The 21,772-nt window shown below is 60.5% G+C and overlaps 1 protein-coding gene across 3 annotated transcripts; it reads right to left on the bottom strand.

Moving 5' to 3' along the window:
* Nucleotides 1-606: 606 nt before the first annotated feature.
* On the bottom strand, nt 607-16,361 carry MCAM (melanoma cell adhesion molecule). 3 transcript variants are annotated; one of them, XM_069876283.1, is made up of 15 exons: nt 16,196-16,361; nt 8,355-8,482; nt 8,037-8,244; nt 7,854-7,924; nt 7,669-7,756; nt 7,336-7,515; nt 7,127-7,254; nt 6,806-6,968; nt 6,596-6,717; nt 5,792-5,930; nt 5,564-5,685; nt 4,718-4,853; nt 3,314-3,449; nt 2,649-2,766; nt 607-1,856 (listed from the first exon to the last, which is right to left on the bottom strand). In XM_069876283.1, the coding sequence occupies exons 1-15, from the start codon at nt 16,344-16,346 to the stop codon at nt 1,827-1,829; spliced, it is 1,920 nt and encodes a 639-aa protein (XP_069732384.1). In that variant the 5' UTR covers nt 16,347-16,361; the 3' UTR covers nt 607-1,826. The 3 variants fall into 3 exon arrangements, with proteins under 3 accessions (XP_069732384.1, XP_069732385.1, XP_069732386.1); XM_069876284.1 differs by lacking the exon at nt 16,196-16,361 and adding an exon at nt 13,373-13,463; XM_069876285.1 differs by lacking the exon at nt 2,649-2,766.
* Nucleotides 16,362-21,772: the final 5,411 nt, after the last annotated feature.

Below are 21,772 nucleotides of genomic sequence, written 5' to 3'. Positions count from 1 at the left end.
GTGGGGTCAAACGAGGACATGGGGGTTACTTGAGGTTAATTGGGGTTACTTGAGGTCACAGGGGTTACTTGAGGTCAAAGGAACCCCTCAAAAATGACACCGTGGGGTCAAACGAGGACACGGGGTTACCTGAGGTTAATTGGGGTTACTTGAGGTCACAGGGGTTACTTGAGGTCAAAGGAACCCCTCAAAAATGACACTGTGGGGTCAAACGAGGACACGGGGGTTACTTGAGGTCACAGGGGTTACTTGAGGTTAAGGAACCCCGCAAAAACGACACCGTGGGGTCAAACGAGGACACGGGGTTACCTGAGGTTAATTGGGGTTACTTGAGGTCACAGGGGTTACTTGAGGTCACCCCTGTAGAAGGTGATTGACCCCCCTGCCGTGATCACTGATGAAGAACGATGAAAAGCGATAGAAGCTGCCCCTATTTAACAGAATCACAGCATCGCTGGGTTGGAAAAGACCTTTGAGCTCCCTTATCCAGTGGGAGGTGTCCCAGCCCAGGGCAGGGGAGTTGGAACTAGAGTATCTTTAAGGTCCCATCCAACCCACCTACTCTATGATTCTATGATCCTGGTGGGAACAAACTCCAAGCCCGGCTTTGAACGTGGTACTTTATTTTCACATATATATATATAAAAAACAAAAACCCAACAACCTGGCAAGTTATCAGACAAAAACTCCTGGAAATGTACACACAATCCAACAAAAATATATATATAGAACCCAAAGCTTCTGCTTCCGACAACACGGGAACAGGGACGCGGCCCTGGCGGCCGGGAGCTAAGGCTGGTGGGCAGCGCGCACGGAGAGGGGGCCTGGAGGAAGGAGAGGCGGCTGGTGGATCTTCTGGCTTAGGAGGAGGCAGAGCTGGGGCTGTGGGAGGCGAAGGCTGCTTGGGCTCCCTGCTCCGTCACTCAGAGGTGCCACCCAAGCATAGAAATGAACCACTTCGACCAGGGGGTGGGGACTGCTCGGCGCAAATAAAAACCCTGAGACATCACTGACTGGCCCCGATCGAGTCATTGCTTAGGTTTGAATTTGGGTGGGGGCTCCAGGACCTGCTGTTGCAGCCCCCCCTGAATTGATCCAATTCCCTGGGGCGTGGGGTGGGAGAAGCCCTCACGCTACCACAAACCAGAGAGTTTAACCCCTTGATGTGGCTTCTGCCCAGGAACCGGGAGCCCCTCTGTGCTCTGCCAGGCACTCGCCCCCCACGCGACCACCCATTGCAGAGCTCCCTGCGTGCCCAGCGCCGCCAGGACGCGCCGGATTAAACCAAAACACCGTTCCAAAAGGAAAAGCAAAGCACTAAGCCCTCCCTGGCAGCCGGCATCGCCGCTCTGCCACACCACTTCCACTCTACCACAACCACTTCCACTCTTCGCTCATCTAACCTGCACGCCACTACATCTAAGGTGCCTGGGACAGCCCAAAAAGTACAAATTTCACCAGCTTTCTGAACAAGTTTAGGGGCAAAACACATCAAAACCTTCCCACGTGCATCCAGGACAGATCTCCCGACACAGCCTCCAGTCCTTCCCCCAGGCAGCACAGCGGGATATGTTTTCCAATAGCGCTCTTGGCTTCTCTGGAGTAAATAAGCAAATCCAGCTTTGCTGCTGCGAAGTCGACAACCTGCAAGCCCACGGTTGAGGTAACAGAGAGGTGAGTCGGGGGGTCCCCCACGCGTTGGCGCTCAGCGCTGCGAGGCGGTCAGCGTCTCTGGCCGTGCTCCCCAGGGACCAGAGCAAGGGTGGGACAAGGCAATCCAAGAGCAGGAAAGGTTTGAAGGAAGAAAGCACTTAGGTAGATTCCCTCTAGTTTCTCAGATCGATGTATTTCTCGCTCTTCAGTGTGCCGAAAGAGAAAGAGGAGGGGGGAGCAAGAAAAGAAGTTAGGGGTGAACATGAATCATAGAACCATAGACAGAGGTGGGTTAAGGCCTTGAGCAGCCTGATCTACTGGGAGGTGCCCCTGCCCATGAGTGGAGGTGGAACTGGATGATCTTTAAGGTCCCTTCCAACCCAAACCATTCTATGATTCTAAGGCAGATAAAATCGCAGTGGGCTCTGATGCTGCATCCTGTGGCTCCGCAGGATGTGCAAGCCCTGCCCTAGCACGGTGACAGCTCCGCACTGACACTGTGAGCTCCTGCCCTCAATGAGAGGTTGGCACGCAGCAGCTCATCTATCTCACCCAGTGCTGACCGTTGCTCAGAGGTGTTAAAGCACAACCTGGTCCTGCAGCCTCTGCTCTGACTCCTGGCCAGAGCTGTTTATACAGTTCCTTCTCCCAAAGCCACCCAGGAACTTGGCTCCTGCTCCAAGAGGCGCGGAAGGAGGCAGTGCCAAGCGGGGCGGGCAGCACGCTCCCAGGAGGTGCCAGGGGCTGGCACGGAGCGGAGCCGTGTGCACGCAGAGCAAGGCTGCTCCTACATTCTCGGGCGGCTTTGTGACCTCCCCTCCCTCCCTCGGCCCCTCTCGAGCGCTGATGATGGATGATGGAGGCCCATGCAGGGTGGGGAGTGCTGGGAGAGGAGCAAAGCGTTACCTCGATGCGACCTCGCTCCTCACCGCTGCGCCCAGCCCCGGGAGCAGCCCTGAGCCTGGGGAAGGGCAGCGCACGACGCTCTGTCCTACCTGGTCAGCGGCAGGTCTCTTCTCACCGTTGGCGCCCTGCAGGAGCCCCGCCTCTTCGGAAAGTTTATCTGACTTAACGTCAACTACAATCTTGTCTTTACGTGCCTCTGGCTTTGTGCTAGGGGAGGGAGGTGACAATTTTGAGACATGTTTGTGACACCAAGGAGGGTACGTGGCCTGTTGAGTGAGGCCAAGCCCTGGGGCTCCATCTCTGGGGATGCTCTGGAGTGGGGATGGGGCACAGGAAGGCCAGGGGTCAAAGAGGTTCCAGTTTCAGGGGACAAGTACAGGGTGGAATCACTTCCCTAGTCCTATTGGTCACGCTGTTTCTGATACAGGCCAAGATGCCACTGGCCTTCTTGGTCACCTGGGCCACCACTGCCTCACATTCAGCCAGCTCAAGCCCAAAGCTTGATTTGGGCTGCCCAGCCCCTTGCTGGGAAGGGGTCCCTTGGCTGCTCTACCACTCTGCTGTCCTCCTCATCACCTCCCTGTGCGGACCCCAGGCTGTGGGAAGCTGGAAGCGCTGCCGAGAGCCCAGCGCGGTGCCCCCGAGGCTGCCCTATCGCCTCCCTCCGCGTCGGGCAGGGGGTGGCTAGTGCAATGAGATGGGAAGCAGGAGTGATGGCAAGCGGGTCCCCGAGAGGGTGCGTGCCTGTGCTTACATGTCCTGTTTTCCAGCGCGGCCACACGGCAGCTTGCCTTTCTTGTGCAAGAAGTAGATGACGGCCCCCAGCACGGCCACCACAAGGATGGAGACGATGATCGCCACAATGATCACCCCCTTGCTCTCTGGTGTCTCTAAACACAACAGGAGAGGAAGAAGTTAATGCCAGTCCCACCCCGATGCTCCCCAGCTTCTGCTCTCCTGTACCTCCCTGAGCAAAGAAAGGAGCTCCTTCCCCCAGGAAAGCACCACGGGGGCTCTGATGCTTCTCCAGCTCCTGCAGGATGCAAAGTGCTCCATTAGAGCAATTTCTGTAGGAATGCACTTTGCATTCTGCTCCCGGCTGCCGTGCTCCCATGTGCACAGGAGGATGGGACAAGTGATAGGACAAGCGGGAATCATAGAATGGTTTCAGTTTGAAGAGACTTTTCAGACTGAGTCCAACCATCGATCCAGCCCTCCCCAAGTCTGCTGCAAGACCATGTCCCCAGGTACAAAATCTACTCATCTTTTAAACACCTCCAGGGATGGCGACTCAAACCACCTCCCTGGGCAGCCTCCGCCAATGCTTCACAACTCTTTCAGTAAAGAAATTCCTCCTAATGTCCAACCTAAATCCCTACTAGTGCACCCTGAGGCTACTTCCTCTTGTCCCGTCACTGGCTACCAGGGAGAAGACCAGCAACCACCTTGGTACAACCTCCTTTTCGGAATGGTTTTAAGCTGGAAGAGGGGAGATTGAGATGAGATCTTAGGCAGAAATGTTTTGCTGTGAGGGTGAGGAGGCCCTGGCCCAGGTTGCCCCATCCCTGGAGGGGTTCAAGGCCAGGTTGGATGGGGCTTGGAGCCCCTGATCCCGTGGGAGGTGTCCCTGCCCATGACAGGGGGTGGGACTGGATGGGCTTTGAAGTTCTTTCCAACCCAAACCATTCCATGATTCTATGATGGCTTCCAAGGTTTCCTGCAAGACATCAGGCTACCCCTTTGCTTCCGTGCCCAGCGGGCCAGGGCTGCAGGAAGCTGCTCTCACTGGCCTTGCTGGGCTGAGGGCAAGCAGGGAGCTTTGATGCTGCTGCAGAAACAGAGCCTCGACTTCCCTTGCAGCTTGGCACGGGGAGAGGAGTTGTGACAGATGCGGTGCAAGAGCCAACAGCCAAGGCTCCCTCCCCAGAGGCGAGCGTGACTCGTGCCGCTGGCAGGCGTGCTCCTGCCAGAGCCTGCGCTCCCAGACGCACGCACCCAGCACCACGCAGACTGACCTTTTCTGATGGACTCCACTGGGAGAGCAGGAAAGGCGGGAGAGAGACAGAGCTCAGCCACACCACAGCACACGCAGTGCCTCTGCGAGGGGTACTGATACTTCCCTGGGTTCCTGGGGCAGAAGGCAGCGCGCAAGACTCACCGAGCAGCTGGATGCGCTCCTCGCTGATGCCCAGCTCGTTGGAGACCCTGCACATGGCTCCGGCCTGCAGCAGGTCGCGGTTCACGCGCACCGTCAGGTTGCTGGCGATGTGCTGGTTTTCAATGTACTCGTGAGCCTGAGAGTGGGGAAGGCAGCAAAGGATTCAGTGTCCAAGGCGATCATAGAATCATAGAATGACTCGTTTGGAAAGGACCTTTGAGATCATCAAGTCCAACCATACCTGTCCTCTACTAAACCATCCTGAGCACCTCATCCACCCTGTCTTTTAAACTTCTTCAGGGAGGGAGACTCCATCACTGCCCTGGGCAGCCTCTGCCAGTGCCCAGAGAACCCTTTATGGTGAAGAAATTTTGCCTGATGTCCAATCTGAACCTCCCCTGGTGCAACTCGAGGCCATTCCCTCTCATCCCATCACTTATCACTTAGGAGAAGAGCCCAGCACCCACCTCATGACAACCTCCTTTCAGGCAGTTGTAGACAGTGATGAGCTCTCTCCTCAGCCTCCTCTTCTCCAGATTCCAATTCCCTCAGATGCCTCTCATAACCCTTGTTCTCCAGCCCCTTTCCCAGCTCCGTTCCATTCTCTGGATGTGCTCCAGACACTCAGTGTTGCAGTGAGAAGCCCAAAACTAAACCAGGATTTGAGGTGCGGCCTCACCAGCACTGAGTCCAGGGGCACAATCATTTCCCTGATCCAAGCCAAGATGCCACTGGCCTACTTGGCCACTTGGGCCACTGCTGGCTCATGCTCAGCCGCTGCCAACTAACAGGCACAGCCTGTCTCAGAGCCCACAGCCCCGACCCAGCAGCCTCCCCAGCTCTCACCGTCCCATTGATGCTCCAGTGGACAGAGGGCCTGGGGAAGGCGATGGCCTTGCAGGTCAGGTTCACCACCTGGTCATGCCGCACGTACAGCGGGGAGCTGATGGAGACGATCCGCGGCTTCCCTGTGGGGAAGGCACCTCTAGCGCCCACGGCTCTTGGGGAGAACGGTGCTGGGCGGGATGGGGCTCCCTCTCGCAGGGCAGTGCGCCCACACGTGCTGGTTCTTACCTTGAACAGCCACAGCCACCTGCTTGCTCTGCTCCAGCCCTGGTACGCTTGGTGCCATCACTTTGCAGCTGAAGTTGCTGGAGGTTTCGAAGGTGACGTTGTTCAGAAGGACCTGGTTCCCTTGTCCGATCTTCTTGCCCTGTTAGGAAGGGATGCCCCCCCCAAAACAAGTATGGAGCAACAGACCCTTCTGCACCCAAAGCGAGGCTCCTAGAGGGTCCCAAACCTCCCTCTGACGCACAGCAACGGAACCGGCAAGCACAGGATGTCCTGCAGTGCTGGCCAGGAGGTGAAAAGGCAGAGATGGGCAACACAGGTCCATGTGGGGGGAAAACCTGCCCCTTGGCCTCTCTCAGAAGCAACTCAGCAAGCCCCTGACTCTGCCCTGTTTGCTACAAAGCCCAGGCTCACCAAGCCTGAGCGTGACAGTACCCCAAATTAAGGGATAACGTGACAAAATTAGGTCACTTTTAGCATTTCTGTAACTGGCTTGTTGCAAACAGGGACCTGAAGGGGTAAAATTACAGTGCAGCAATTTCTGAAGCAAACAGTTCAGTAAGAAGGGGGGCTGAAGGGGGACCTACAAGTTATATAACCTAACTGCTTGATTATCAAGACTAACCACAAGATGTATGGAGTGTTTGATTAAAAAGCTATATAAACTACGCCAAAACTCCTCTATGGGTGTGCACGTGTGCATTTTACAAGACACAGATCCTGCCCTCCAGGCTGGCTAAATAAAGGCACTGACTCACAGCCCGTCCACGAGTCGATTCCTTCGAATCAAGCCAAACGCCTGCTCACCTTCGCATCACTCCACTGGTACTCCAGGGCCAAGGGGCTGTCGGCATCACAGCTCAGCTTCACGCTGCCCCCTTCAATAACAGGCGAGGACGGCTCCATCTCCACGTGGACCTCTTCAATGTCTAGGAGAAGGATGGAGACCAGGGCAAGGTGAGCAGGGGGCACAGAGCACTGAGCACGAGGTGCGCAGGGTCCCGTCCCCCGCCTTACAGTTCACAACAAGCTCCATGTCCTTCTCCAGCTGTTTCATACTATCCAAGTCCAGGGTCTGGCATCTGTAGAGGCCGCTGCTGGTCTTATTCACATTGTGCAGGGACAGCACCCCATGGTTGGCGTCCGTCAGCGACGCCAGGTCCTGCCAGCTGTCCTCCAGCTGCAGACAATGGGGAGAAATCAGAGCCCTTAGTGCCGCCCCGCTGCAGCCCAGCTGCTGTGTCCCACTGCCCAGGACCCTGTGGGCAGAGGACAAGGAGCAGCCACGACGCGAGATGTCTACCACGGGAGAGGAGCCACAGCCCCCTCTGGTCTCACCTCTCTCTTGTAGAAGGAGTAGATAGGTGCCGGGTTCCCATCAGCCTCGCAGAACAGCTTCACGTCATCCCCTTCCTTCACCAGCGCTGGGGACGGTGTGACACGCAGATTCAGGTGCTCGGTGGGGTCTGCGGGAGGAGGGAGGGTTGGCTGGGGGCCCCTGTCTCACAGCACCAGGCAGCAGGCGCAGTTCCCAGCCCCCGACTCACAGAAGACCTTGACGCTGACCGGCTGCGACTCCACGGCACGTCTCTGCCCCTGCAGCCAGTAGTGCACCGTGCAGTGGAACCGGGAGTCGCGGTCCTCCCGGGTGACATGGGCGAAGAGGGTGCTGCTCACTGTGAACAGCCCACTCGACTCGCGGGTCCGCGTGGCCGTGAACTTCACCTCTGCAGGGGACACAGCAGTGTTGGGACCATGGGTGGTCATGGGCTGCCAGACCGTGAATGAGGTTCTGGATAGCACATGTGCCCAGCCCCTCTCCCAAGCGAGCAGGCACAGATCCCCATCCTCATCCCCGACCCCATCACCGCCCCACTCACTGTTCTCCTCCGCCTGCAGGCGCACTCCGTTCTTGTGCCACGTGATGTTGGGGCGTGGGAAGCTGTTCTTGCTCACACACAGGGCGATCTGCAGCAGCAGAGAGAGCCTTGAGCATGGGGAGAGGAGAGCAGGGAGCCTGGTAGGGCTGCAGCCTCCCCCTTCCTCCCGTGGGGCCTCTCCTCACCTGCGGCATCTCACTGCTCTGCACGGAGACGCCTCCCGTGTTGGCCACGATCTCAGGGGTCTCAGGCACCTCTGGAAAGAGAAGGCCCCACAACTGTATTAGGAGGGATGGGACGGGATCCCCCGCCAGCCCCACAGAGAGGATGCACGGCCGCGCTGCTCTCCTGCCCTGTCCATCACTCACTGTAGACGTGGAGCTCGGTGTGGTTCTCGCCCACGTCGTAGCCAGCCGCCCCGACCCGGCACTTGAAGGTCCTGGCATCCTGAACGGTCACCTTGCTGATGGAGAGAGCCTTGTCCTCCCCCACCGACAGCCGCTCCCTGTACTCCGTGTCCTCCAGGACGACATCGTCTGTGATGTGGCACAGCTTCACCTCGCTGTGGCGGTCAACCTGTAAGGTGAGAGACCAAGATTGGGCTAATGAGGAGCCCAGGAGAAAGCTCTGGACTAGCTACCACCCCAGCCCACCACCCACAGCTCCTCTCCCTCGCCAGCACTCACAACGAACCAGCTGATGTAGGTGTAGGAACCATCTTCAGGGATGGAGAAGTTGCACTCTAGCCTGGCCGTGCTCCCGATCTCCGCTTCGACCACTGCTGGCATGGAGACCTCCACCTTGCTGGCTGCAGCTGTGGGACAGAGCCCGTCAGGGGCAGGAAGAACGAGGGAACCTCAGTGTCTTAGCCAGCAAGGGAGCTGAGCCCAGGCCCAGACCCGTCTCCATCCCCTGGGATGCACTGCATCCCAGTCCCGCTCTGGCCACCACGATGCCTTCTGCATCCACAGCAAGCCATGGGCTGAGGCCACCAACCTGCTCCCAGAGAGGGACGAGGCACCCCATGTTCACACCATCGATCGTCCAGGACACCTGGAGACAACCCACTGCCGTCAGTCCCCACGGCATCCCAGGACGTGGGCAGCAGGACCTCTGTGCCTCCAAATCCCCTGACACCATGACGGTGGGGAGCTGGGAACAGGTATGGAAGGGATCGCATCTCCACAGCCCACGAGAGAGCAGATGGCCTCGCCGGAGCTCTGCATCCAAGTCCAGGGCAGCACGGATCGACCCCCCGGTCCGAATCAGCATCCCAGAGCAGCTCCCCCTGCGCCTCACAGGCAAAAGGAGGTGCCAGATGGGGAGCAGAGGTGGGGGAAGGCGCTGGGTGCTGGAGCCTGAAGCTGGCAAGGACAAAGGCTGCACCTTCCCGCGCTCTGGGACCGAGCCCTGACGTCAGCTGGTGCTGCCCCCGCAGCAGCCCCAGGAGCTGGGGCGTGAACAGGGTGCTGTGTTCCCCACAGCAGGCTGGGGCACGCGGGCAGCAGCTCTGGAGCGGCACCCCAGCCTGTGCGGCTGCCTCCTGCTCCTTTCCCCCCTCCAAGGCAGCAGTGCTGGTCAGGAAGGTCCCCAACCAGGACCCCTCGAGTCCCTCCCTGAGCTCTGACCCTTTGGAACCCCAAACCCAGCAGCTGGAGCATCCACAACAGGTGACCCCTTGCTGCTGCTCTGCTCGCCACCCATGGCACAAGTGTCCCCAGGGACTCACACCCTCACTAGCGGAGCCTGTCCACTTGCCCGCAGCGATAATGGAGCCGCTGGCCACGCTCCAGAGCGGCAGCGCAAGGTAATGCCTATCGATCGAGGACACGGAGCAGAGCAGATCGTGAGGGGCCAGGGGGCACAGCGGACAAGGGCTGAGTCACGGCAAGGCTGGGAACAGCATCGCTGCTGGGTGACACAGCAAGGGACGTCTGCGCACCTCACGGGAGGGAACAGCACTGTGCCCCAGCAACAGGACCAGCTGGCTCAGCGCCCCCAGCCCAGGTACGGGGACAAGAGGCTGCAGGGAGCCAGCTGTGTCAACAGCTCCCTTGATAGCACCGCTCGGTAACAGCCACCGAGCCTCGCAAGGGCAGCGACTTCAAAGGGCAACACCGCACGCACAAAATCCTCTTTATCTGGAGCAGGCATGTGGTGGCCTGACCCTGAAAAAAACAGCCAGGAGCTCTTCTGCCACAGCAAAGGTCCCAGCTCAGAGGACACTCCACCAGGCAGCTTTTGTCCCTCACCCATCCCATCGGCACACAGAGGGACGTGCAAAGCACCGCACAGGAAAGGAGGTGCTAGAAAAACAGGTGAAAACCCCAGAGAGAAGCACGCTCTGGGGTCAGGAAACCAGACCGAGTGTGTGGGAAGAGATAATTTTGCAGCAAGGCACTTGCGTGGCGATAGCTGGGCTGCCTGGCACAGCCGGCACCCACAGATGTGTCTGGGGCCCCCAACACCTCTGGGCTGCAGCAGCCAGGCCAGGCTTTGCCCCCTGTCATTTACAGACCTTCCGCGTGCGACCTGAGCAGAGTCAGCCCTGGGGAGAGGGATTGCTGCTGGCCCGCCCCGCTGACCTGCTCGGCATGAGAGCCCTCATGCAGGCAGCAGAGCAGCCAAAACCTTGAGCTCAGAGCTGGAGAATGGCTGGCATCTGGGGCTGGCATCAGGCACCCGCCCTCCCACCCACCCCCTGCCCTTGAGGAGGCGCACACGGACGCTGCAGCCCCAGCCCTGCCTGGAACAAGGGCTCGCTGCCCCATTCCTCCTCCGAGACAGACTGATAGGAGCCCTCCCCAGGGCTGGAAGGAGCACCCAGAGATGCCGCAACCGTGGCCAGCTGGTGGACAAAAGCCCCTCACAACCCTGGGGACACAAGGCTTCCTCCTGCAGCTCCAAGACTCCCAGCCCGTTATGTGCGTGGGCAGGCTGGAGAGGCATGGGGCACAGCACCCTGGCACCGCCAGCTGCAGCGATTCCTCCTTGCACCCAGCACGGCTGCAGCCACCGCTTTGGTGAGGGCACCTGGTCAGGGCTGGAGACCCACCGGCCACGCGTGGAGCAGCTCAGCCGCAGAACTGAGCTCCAGCCTGTGTCTGGCACAGCTCCAGCCGGAGACCTCGAGATCCGGAGAGGACGTCTGCAAGCAAGCAAGCAGGGAAGGGAGGAGAGCCCCCCTTGCCTTTCCATCTGGCTGGCCAACAGCCGGCCGGCAGCCAGAGCTCCACAAGAACAAAGATTTGCTTTTAGAGACGGGGAAGGGGGTGGGGAGCCCCTCCGCCAGCCTCCTGTGGAACCGAGCCGGTGAGGAGTGCGGCTGCGTTGGCGGCGCTGAGCCCCCGGCGCTGAGCAGCGAGATGAGGGGCACCACAGGGGTCTGGAGCCGCACATGGGATGCTTGAGGTTTCCGCAGGTTTCTGCTCCCCTCTCAGAGAAACCAGCTGAGGCCAGATCCTGCCTGCTCCCACCACATGCTCCCCTCCTCTGCCTTGGCAGATCACTTCCCGCACGGACCCCTGAACCGGGGTGAATCATGGAGCAGGATCACCTGCACCCCTTCTTCCTCAGAGACAGGAGAAACAGGGGGCAAAGCCCCAGTCCTGGAGATGGGAGCACCAACACCCAACAGCCTCTGCCCTAACCCAGCCCTCGCGGTGGGGGCGATGGGGAGGGAGCCCAGGAGGAATCAGCACCACGCACCCCAAACATCCCTCCATCGACCCATCAGGACACAGCTTTGTGCACCAGGAGAGGAAAGGTTTCCAAGCTCAGGGCTACATCCAGCTGACAACATCCAAGAGACCTCTCCATCAGCTGGTGACGGCAGTGAAGAGGAGGCCAAGGTGGCACCAGCCCAGCCCACTGCCCTGGAAGCACCGCGAGCCCCCAGCCCGACGGCGAACGGCTTGGCCGCAGCTCCTCGTGCTTCTGGGAAGCATCAACGCTTTCACCGCGGCTGGGCTCGCAAACACAGCGATGCCGCCAACAAATGAACGCCTCGCTCGGCTCATGTGCTGCGAGGAAAGGGATCCCAGCACGGGCTGGGAGTGGAAGCAGCCCACCTTTGGCTCGGGTGCTCAACGCCTTGGCCAGAGCGAGCCTCCCCACCGCCTGGAATCATCACCACGAAGCGAGAAGGTGTCGGGGAGCAGCCAGCGCAGCGGGAACGCTCCCTGGTCCCTGGCGAGGGGAGGGCACAGAGAGGGAGCAGGGCAGGGCAGGAAACACAGCCCCCCCGCCCCCCGAGAGGATGAAAATGGACTGGAAAAAGGATAAAAAAAGAAAGTGTGAAAAAAAAGCCAAGAGAAACAGAGTGCTCGGGGAAAACTCCTTAGAAGGAAAGGGGTGGATGCTACCCAATAATTCACCATTCACACACATCGGGGCACCTCGACATCGCGCCCCGCACGCCTCTGCCCCATGGAGCACGGTGACAGTCCCTTCCTGGCCATTGTGCCAGCCTCCTGGGGGACACACGGGGCACCCCTTGCTCTGCCCTGCAAAGAGGGTCCCGAGAGCAGAATGGGGCGCTCCTGGCTCCCTGGGGATGCAGAAGGAACTCCTCGCCCTGCCCCGTCTTAGGCAGGGGGGCTGCAAAGTGGGTCCCGAGAGGAGAATGAGGCACTCCCAGCTCCCCCAGACCCACACCAGCCTCCCTGAATACAGAGGGCACCCCTCGCCCTGCTCTGCATTAGGTGGGGGGGCTGCAAAGTGGGTCTCGAGAGCAGAAGGGGCACTCCCGGCTCTCCAGGGGACACACAGGGCACCCCTCATCGTGCCCTGCAATGGAGGGGGGGGGCTGCAAACGGGTCCCAAGAGGAGGACGGCGCACTCCCTGCTCCCCCACACCTCCAGACCCGTGCCAGCCTCTCCAGGGGTGCAGAAGGCACCCCCCACCCTGCCCTGCAAAGGGGGTACCAAGAAGAGAACGAGGCACTCCTGGCTCCCCAGGGACGCAGAGGGGACCCCTCACCCTACCTTTAGGGGGGTCCCAAGAGCAGGACGGGGCACTCCCTGCTCCCCGAGCCGGCAGGCGATATCGCTGGAGGGAGGGGGCTGCTCCCACCCAGCTCTGCGATTTTAGCATTCCTGGCCCTCAGCCAGGCGGCACCCAAAGGGCGTCAGCCCTGCTGCCTGCCCCGGCTCTGCAGACGGACAGACCCCTCCGGCTGCCTCCCCCGGGCTGGGGAGGGGATGGGCAGGGGGCTCCCCGGCTCCCATACTGCTGCAAGCCCGGGGGTGGGCAGGGCAGGGGTTTGCAAACCCCCAAACTGCTGCAAACCCGAGTGTGGGCAGGGAAGAGGCTTGCAGACCCCAACAAAGCCGGGAGCGGGCAAGACAGGGGCTTTCAGACCACCGGAGGTGGACAGGACAGGCTGGGCAGGGGCCTGAGAACCCCGAAGCTGATGCAACTCAGGGGTGGAAGGGGAAGGGGCTTGCTGACCCTAAAACCGCTGCAAACACGGGGCCGGAGAGGGCAGGGGCTTGCAACCCCCAAACCCGCTGCAACCCCCAAACCTGCTGCAACCCCCAAACCTGCTGCAAACGCCGGGGTGGAGCTGGAAGGAGCTTGCAGACCCCAACAGCGCTGGAACCCCGGGGGCTCGCAGGGCTCAACACCGCTGCAAACCCGCAGGTGGAGAGAGCAGGGGCTTTGTCGAGCCCCAGCATCCCCGCCCCTCCCCACCCCACTCACCGCAGCCGAGCAGGAGGCCGAGCAGGAGGCAGCATCCCCAGCCCAGCAGCCCCGCAGCCCCGCGCCCCCCGGCCATGCCCGCTGCCGCTCCCGACTGAGCGGGGCCGGGGCTGACGTCAGGAGCAGGAGGAGGAGGAGGAGGAGGAGGAAGGCGAGGAGCCTGCCCCCCGCCCCTCCGCACCCCCCCAGCGGCAGCCGGGCGGGCGCCGGGCAGCCCCGGGGTGGGGGGAGAGGGAACCGGCCCCTCTCCCGCCCCCCCCAGCCCGGAGCCCCCGAGCGAATCCCCCTCCCCTGCCTCTGCGCTGGAGGGTTGGGCTGGGTGACCTCCAGAGGTCCCTTCCAACCCCGAGCGGTCTGTGGTTTCCGTGCATTCCCGGCTTTGCTTGCACACCTGGAATCTGGAGGTGCCGCCTGCCCGGGCTTGCAGGGGCGGCTCGGAGCAGACAGCCGGGCGCTGGAGGTGGAAAACACTGAGCAGAGCCAGAGCTCTGGGGTGGGGATGGGTTCTGCATCACCCTGGGGTCCCACATCTCCAGCAGCACTGGCTCTGGAAGCGCTTTGCGGCTGAATTCACAGAACCATGCAATGGTTCGGGTTGGAAGGGACCTCAAAGCCCATCCAGTCCCACCCCTGCCACGGGCAGGGACACCTCCCACTGGATCAGGGGTTCCGAGCCCCATCCAGCCTGGCCTTGAACCCCTCCAGGGATTGGGCAGCCACCCCTGCTCTGGGCAGCCTGGGCCAGGACCTCCCCACCCTCACAGGAAATCATTTCTCCCCAAGATCTCATCTCAATCTCCCTTCCTCCAGCTGCAAACCATTGTCCTTCATCCTATCCCTGCCCTCCCTGATCCAGAGCCCCTCCCCAGCTTTCCTGGAGCCCCTCTCAGTGCTGGAAACTGCTCTAAGGTCTCCCCAGAGCCTTCTCTTCTCCAGGCTGAACAACCCCAACACTCCCAGCCTGGATGTGCTCCAGAATTGACCCCCCTCCCCCAGCCCCTCTCACTGCTCTGCTCCAAAGTCCAGCCACAGCTTCTTAGCTGCCCTTAAAGCCACACAAGTGGACTCAGGGGACAAAGCCACTCTTCATCATTGCCTGGGCTCCGAGAGACACCCAGGGATACAAGGGAGGTCCCATCCCACGCAGGTCACCAAGGTCTGCAGGGTTTGCACCCCAAGTCCTGCTCTGCCTCAGTTTCCCTGTTGCGGTGCCCCCAGATCCCCACAAAGCCCCATCCCCGAGGCAGGGCCCCAAGGCTCAGCCCCGCTCTGTGGGGCACAGGGAGCTGCATCCCGAGCCCCCGTGCAGCTGTTGAGCAGGGTGGCTGTGGAAAAGGCTGTGGAAAAGCCGTTCGTTGCGGTGGCCGGGGCTGCACGCCTGGCCGGGGGCAGAGGGGCTCCCGGCGATGCACAAGGCTGCTATTATCCGGGGGTGATCATCCAGCCCAAACACAGCCCCGAGAGAGAACAGCAACCCCCCCAGGTGCTGTGAGTTGCCCACAAACAACCATGCAGAACAGCTGGGTCCACTGCCCCCCCGCTGGCTCCGTGCCTCAGTTTCCCCTCTAGGGTCAATCAGAGCCAGAGGGGCTGCACCGGAGGACAAAGCCCTGGGATTTTCTTCTTCAAAGCCCTTCTGCCTCCACGACTCTCGCTTCCCATTCACACAAGACTCCCAAAGCTCACTGACCCACGTTCACCCCATCTAAGGACAGGCCCAGGGCTGCCCCAGCATCCTCTCAGCAGCAGCAAGAGCGCTCTCCTCCACCTCTCACCGCTGGGGCTCTGAACATTTGCAGATCCCCTTCTCTCCTCTGTTTCCCTTTCCTGCCGCGTGAGTTGCATCTCTCCCACCACCCCAAGCCACTCTGAGGTCAAACCAGAGCATCCTCTCACCCTGCCAGCTCCTCCCGCTCCAGCAACCCCGTGCTGGCCCCCAGCCCCGCGCCCCGGCCGGTGCCATGCAGCGACTCCCCACTCTCCTCCTGCCTCAGCTTTGTGCCTGCCCAGCCCCTCCACACCACTTTCCCAGCCAAATAGCCGTGATTAATCAGAAATGATTCCATTTTTTCCCCATGAGATTAGCTGCTTAAAATGGCAACACTGGGCAGTGATAAGGCTCGTAGCCTTCACGTTGCTGGGTTGAGGGGAGGTTCCTCCCAGGCTGTGTGTTTGCTGGGTAGAACAAGTGCGAGGGAGCTGGGTCCTCACGCTCAGGTCACTCACGAGCCACTCTCTAGCCCCACAGCTGCAGGAGAGGAACGCTCTCACATGGCAGGAGGTCCCTGTGTGGTGCAAAAAGCCACCCTCCAAGTGGGTGCCAACACCTTGGGGATCCCCTGACAAGGCGCTCACGCTTTCCTCTCCCTCCAAAGGGCATCAGAGAAGCCTCAGGCTCTGCTCTGCTTGGAGGAGGGAAAGGAATAGCCCATATTGACCAAAATATCATGATTTAAGCCCCACAAATGCCACCCTGTGATGGAAAAGAGCACGGGAGCCCCTGTTTTCCTGCAGGAAAGTATCCACTGAGTCAAATAAACAAGGAGGAGAACCCAGAACGCAGTGCTTGGTGCAGTTTGTTCTGGTCCCAACTTTCATTCTGTGTCCAAAACCAAAGCAAAACATGGCTAATAAAACCTCTGCAGAAAATTCCCAGCAGCTGGAAAAGGCAACGCTGTTCCCTGGAGAAAAAAGGCTGACAAACCACTGCAATGGGGAGCTGCCACCCTGAAAGAGCATTCTCCTGCGTCTGCAAGGGCCAACCCTCCAGCTGGTGGGGATTCTGCTTTTAACTTAGAAGAAAAAGTCTTTTTTTCCCCTTACCAAACTGGTGCTTCTGGGGAAGATGGGCAGGATTTGAAAGCACGGCCCCGCTGCTCTCCCAGCTGGAATGAAATTGCCTCGACACGCTGTGTGCGGCACCCGGTGGGCTCAGGGTCCCCGCCTGGGGAGCGCAGCCGCTCATCACCTTCATCTTCCTTCTCTGCCGCTTTATCTCACGCCTTCTTATTTATTTGCTTTCTTAATGGATTTGGCTTCGGCCCCCGTTCTCTGCTATGCAAACAAACAGTGTGGATGAGGCTCCCGTGTCGCAGTCCCACACGCACAGCCAGGGTGGGAAGGTCAGGGTACACAGGTCCAGCTCCAACCGAGGCGCAGAGCAGCTCTCGTCCTCTGGCAGTTGAAGGAGTACAGGTGTCCAGGTCCTCGCGGCTCCACGTGTTCTTCTGAGTCCCCCAGGCTCCAAGTGCTCCTCTGAGCCCTGTGGCTCCAAGCGCTCATCTGAGTCCCCATGGCTCCAAGGGCTCACCTTCTCCAACCCTCCTGTGCCTCTCAGGTGAGAGGCTGTGCCCAGGCAAGCGTTCCTCCTCCTGGAGCTGTGGGACTTGCCAGCCCCTGGCAGAACTACTGGACAGCCGCTCTTCCGTGTTGGAAACCTGAGGAGCACAAGGCAGCTCACGGCCACAGCCTGCCCAGGGCAGGGCTGATTGCCCTGGTATTATCTGAGCATCCACCTGGAAGCGTGTAATCGCATTTCCCTTTCTCCATTGGCTCCCGCTGAGCCTGGCTCTCCAAAACGAGAGGGGAGCAATGGCCAGCATGCAGAACCAGGCACGGGGCTTGAGGCTGAGCACGGGCTGCATCCCAGCACACACCTCAGCCCTTTCCACCTTTCCCTGCCCTCCCAGTGAGCTCCCTCGGGTCAACTGGGTGCTGCTGATGCTCCTGTACCAGCTGTGCTGCCAGTGATTGCTCTGCTCTCTGCCCTGATGCACCACTCAGCATGCCCCATGACTTCCCCAGCCTCTAACCAATGCCAAAGTGTCCCAGAGTGGTGTGGGTGTCTCAGGAGAGGTTTACTGGGTGCTCTGTGCGTCAAGCTGCCTCCCAGCAAGCCCAGTACCACTGAGCAATGAGCTGTGGGCTGGCGCGGGCTTCCTGCACAGCTCCAGGGTGGATGAAAGGCAGATGTGCAGGACGGAAGGCGGCTGCGGCATCCACACGGGTCTGCACGGCTTCACACAACACCGTCACAGCCAAGGGGGGCCCTGCTCCCTGGGGAAGGGACAGGATGCGAGCCAGCGCCGTGCTTTCCCACACTGCCCAGGAACAGCTCACTGCTTCCCTGCCGCTGGGGCATGGCAGAAATCACGGGAACACCTTCCCACCCACCCCTGGTGCCACAGTTTGGGGCACTTTGGGGCTCAAGCAATGCATTGCAGCCTGGGGTAAGTGCAGGGACCAGCCTGGGCTGTCTGATCTCCAGCTCCCCATTCCCTGGGTGGAAGACAAGATCTGCCACAAGGGCAAAGATGCTTTGGAGCACCTCCACCCCATCCCAGTCCACCTCTTTGACTCCTCTGTCCTACAGCTCAGGAAACCGCCTTCTTGCACCTCCTGCTTCCTGGGCTGGGCTCCCAGCGGCTTCTTGGTGCCCCCCCTCTCCTTCCCCTCCTCTTCTGCAGGGCCTTTCTGCAGGGATTATTAACCATGGCTACGGGGCCTTTGTTTAGGAGCAGGAGCTGGACTAAGGGCTGGGTGGGTGGAGGAAGGAAGGACGTGAGCGGAAGGGGGGAAGGAAGGTGACATCTGGATTTCTGCGCTGGAGGAGCGAGATCTCCCAAGGCAGCTGTGTGGCGATGGCCAGGGACTCAAGGAGCCAGGCTGGTGAGGGTCACCCAGCCCCACGCCATCCAAAACACAGCCCTTGCCCAGAGGTGGCCAGGAATTCACATGCAGAGAAGTGGTGAAGCCCCAAAAAGAAACCAAGCCAGCGGGGGTCACCCAGCCCCACGCCGTCCAAAGAGCAGACCCCAGCACCCATCGCAGTGATGGTGCCACTACCAGAGGATGCAACCAGGAGCCCCAGCGCTCCACCTCTTCTGTGAGGGCTGGCCGGTGGCACGCAAGCATCATAGGCTTGGTCACACTCCATAGGGAGCAGTGCAGGGGTGGCAAGGAAGGCTGTGGAGCTGTGAGCAGCGCTGGGGTGACCAGGAAAGCTATGAAGCCCTGTAGCCCTCCCTTTGCACCCTGCCCAGGAGCCCGATCCTCGCTGTATGCAGGGCAGAGGGACAAGGACAGCTGGGGGAACGAGCACTCTGTGGGAAACCTTAGCCAGCTAACAGCCACTGCCAAGGCACAGGGGAAGGAGCCCTCCGTGCGAGCCCTCCATGACCTGACATTCGGCATCCTGGGGGTACAGGCTCCGCATGGCTCAGAGCAGGTGCAGCCCTTGGACTGCGTGCAAACAGCCATGTCCTGCCCTCTCGCTCGCACGCCCGCAGCTGGGATGGGCTGCTCACGATTGTGCCCTCGGCTCCTTTTCCAGCCCTGGGCAGACTTTGAGGCTGGGGGCTAGTGGGACAGTGGAGGCAGGGGTGGGGAGAAGCTGGAAGCACAGGGACGGCTATTTATAAACCGGCCTTTTCCTCCGGAAGACTTCCGAGTTCATTTCTCCCCAGCGCCAGCTGGAAAAAGGCTCCATTATCTCAGCGCCAGATGGACCAGGGCTGGGCACTCCTGCACACAATGGGGTGGATTGTGTGCCTGGTTGGCGGGGTCCGGCAGCGCGGTGGTGGGGATTTGGCACCAGGGGCATGGCAGCAGGACACTCGGGAAGAACAGCTGCCACCAGCGCCCATGAGGCAACCCCACAGCACAGGCTGCCGGGCCAAGAGCGAGGCAGCAGAGGTCTCAGACACGCTTATTTATCACCCCTGCTTACACCACAGCTTCCTGGAGAAATAGGGAGGAGGACACCCCTGCCCCACGCTCTGTGTCACCCAGTTTTCCCACCTCATTGCGATGTTGCTGAGCTGCATGCTCCCTGCCGCCAAGGAAGGGGAGAGAAGCCAGCATGGGTGCCCAGCATCACGCCCTGTGCTTTCCTGCAGCTCCAGGCAGTGAAGTCCTATCCTGGCTTTGTCTGCAGGGCTTGCAGCTCCCCCAGGACAGCTCATTAGGATCATCTGCAAGAAAGCATAATGAGAAATTAGCCCCAGGCTGGTGGCGAGGCCAGTCCCATCTTTGGGGGCCCCCTCTCGCACCCATGGGCTGTGGAGGATCCCTCTGGCGGGGCTGGGGAAGGTTCCCCAGTGCTGTGAGGGCACACGGAGCAGGGGCAGATGAGGGCAGCGAGCAGGGCACAGCTCCATGCCACATCCCCCTGCCACTGCACCCTTCTCAGCCCTGGAGAACCAGGGGCCCAAGGGAACTGTGAGGCTGGCCAGGCTGAGCAGGGATTTCTCCTTGCGGGACTTTCCCATGAAAGAGGACTTGCTTTTCCCAGGGCCATCTGGCCAGGCTCCAGGAGGAGAGAGATATCCCAGCTCCCTTCGTGAGGAGCCATGCAGCCCTCCAGAAACATGGTGGGTAGGGCTGCTCTCATGCTCCCACTCTTCCACCAGCCTGCAGGGTGAACAAAGTCAGGGTGCCAAGGCGATGGGCACCCTCTGGCTCCTGAGCCTTCCCACAGGCTCTCCCCAGCAGCCAGAGCCATGCAGGAGACAGGACGGATGTCGGCTGTTGTTCCCTTGTCAGCAGGGATGCATGTGGTGGGAGACACCAGCACCTGCACCTTCAAGGGTAGGCGAAGGCCAGAGGAAGAGTGAGCCACACCGCCCTGGAGCTGAGCCCGAGTGGGGACGGGGGACTTTGCTGGAGCGGATGCACAGGAACGAGCTATTGTTCCAGCCTGGCCCATGAGCGCAGGGCTGCAGGCGCCGGCTGCTGCGCTGCGGCATCTGCCTGGCTTTCAGGGAGGGCATCTTGATGGGACGCAGGGTAAGGCTGCTGGGAGCGCCCAGGAGGACTGCGTTGGCTGCTTCTCCCAGGCGCTGTGGATGCTGCACAGCTGGGCGTCCGCAGACCAGGGCACCCTGAGATGGTCTCAGCTTCCCGGGCAGCCGCAAGCATGCTGGGAGCTTTGGTGCGATGCCAGCAGGACCCACCTAGAAACACCCTTCCTGCCCCAGCATGCTTGCAGGAAGGGCAGGTTGTGCCCATGCTGCCAGGGCCTAGGGAGGCCAGGGAAGATGCTGGAAAAGCCGTGTGTCCCCCTGCAGAGCCAGGCCACAGTGCTTCCCAGCGCCATCTCCCATCTCTGTGGCTGCAGGCTTTGCTGCCAGCCCTTTGTCTGCCTCATTTTTCTAATTCCTCTGCTAGTTTTAGCCATTCCCAGCCATCCTGCTGGGACCTGCTTGGGACGCCATGTGAGGCAGCCCCAGCACTACTCGCCTGGACCCCAGAACACAGAGTCCTGATCCCCCCTCAAGCATGTGTGGTTGCAGAGAGCTCCTCAAGCACTGAGACACCGACCCTCCCTCTGCTCCCAGATAAAACCTGCAAGGACACAGTGGCTACGGGAGCCGAGGCAGCCCTGTAGCTGACTTCTTGTGGCTGCTGTCTTTCCTGAAATGTGGGCAGCTGCCCGGCTGCAGTGAGCTCAGCAGCGGGAAAGCAGCTCAGAGCATGATGCAGCAGCAGCCCTACAGTCAGGCTTGGTGCCAGTGCAGCCAGAGCATGGCTGAGCCCCTGGCTGGCAGTGGGTCTCCAAGCAGGACTCCTGTACCCTCAAGATGGACTGTGGTGGCCCCCGTTAGCACCAGCACAGCCCAGTTTAGAGCAAAGCCTCATCTATCCTGTGCCAAATGGGCATCAAAAGGCTGGAGAGGGGACTCACAAGTGGGGGCCATCCTGTCCTGCTGTTGGCAGCTGACAAGGGCACAGCTGGGATCACGGTGGCATCATTCCTGGCCCTCCAGCACATGGAGCAGGGACAGCTGGGGGACGCCTCCTCACAAGGAGGGATCCTGGCCGCAGCCCAGCTGCTGGGCACCCTGTCAGGAACCTCTGTCCCCACTGCGGGGCTCTGAGGAAGCCTTTTCCATCCTTGCACCCCAGCCTTGCTGCCCCTCCACTAGGATCCCTGCTCCATTCTGCTCCAACCAAACCCGTTCCCCTTGTTGCTCCCAGCCCCCTGTGCCCCTCCTTGGCCCATGCCAGGCTGCCTCAGTGTCAGATTTGGATGCTGTAGAGCCAGACACCATATCCCAAGGGAAAACAGGCACAAGAGCACAACAGCAATGATGGAGAAACCCTATGGAGCTGCGACCTTTAAAACCTGCAGCCCCCGCCTCTCTCTCTGGCCCCACAGCGGGGACCGCACGGGGGCACGGTGCCCCGGGAGCGGAGGCAGGTGCAGAGCCGAAGGCAGGGAATGACTGGAACACACCCAACCTTGGCTCGGTTCTTTTTTCCCCCCCATCTCCTGTTTGGTAAAGCAATGAGAAATCCAAACATTACCATAAATGCTGAAAGCATCGTGGCTCCATCTGTCACGTGGGCACAGGCGCTCACACCGCGGCCGGGGGATCCAGGGACCTGCTGCGAGGAAGC

Source organism: Phaenicophaeus curvirostris, chromosome 25 (assembly GCF_032191515.1).
Source record: "Phaenicophaeus curvirostris isolate KB17595 chromosome 25, BPBGC_Pcur_1.0, whole genome shotgun sequence".
Taxonomy (NCBI): domain Eukaryota; kingdom Metazoa; phylum Chordata; class Aves; order Cuculiformes; family Cuculidae; genus Phaenicophaeus; species Phaenicophaeus curvirostris.
Note: the sequence above shows the minus strand (reverse complement) of the source record. Positions and strands in the feature narration are given on the sequence as shown.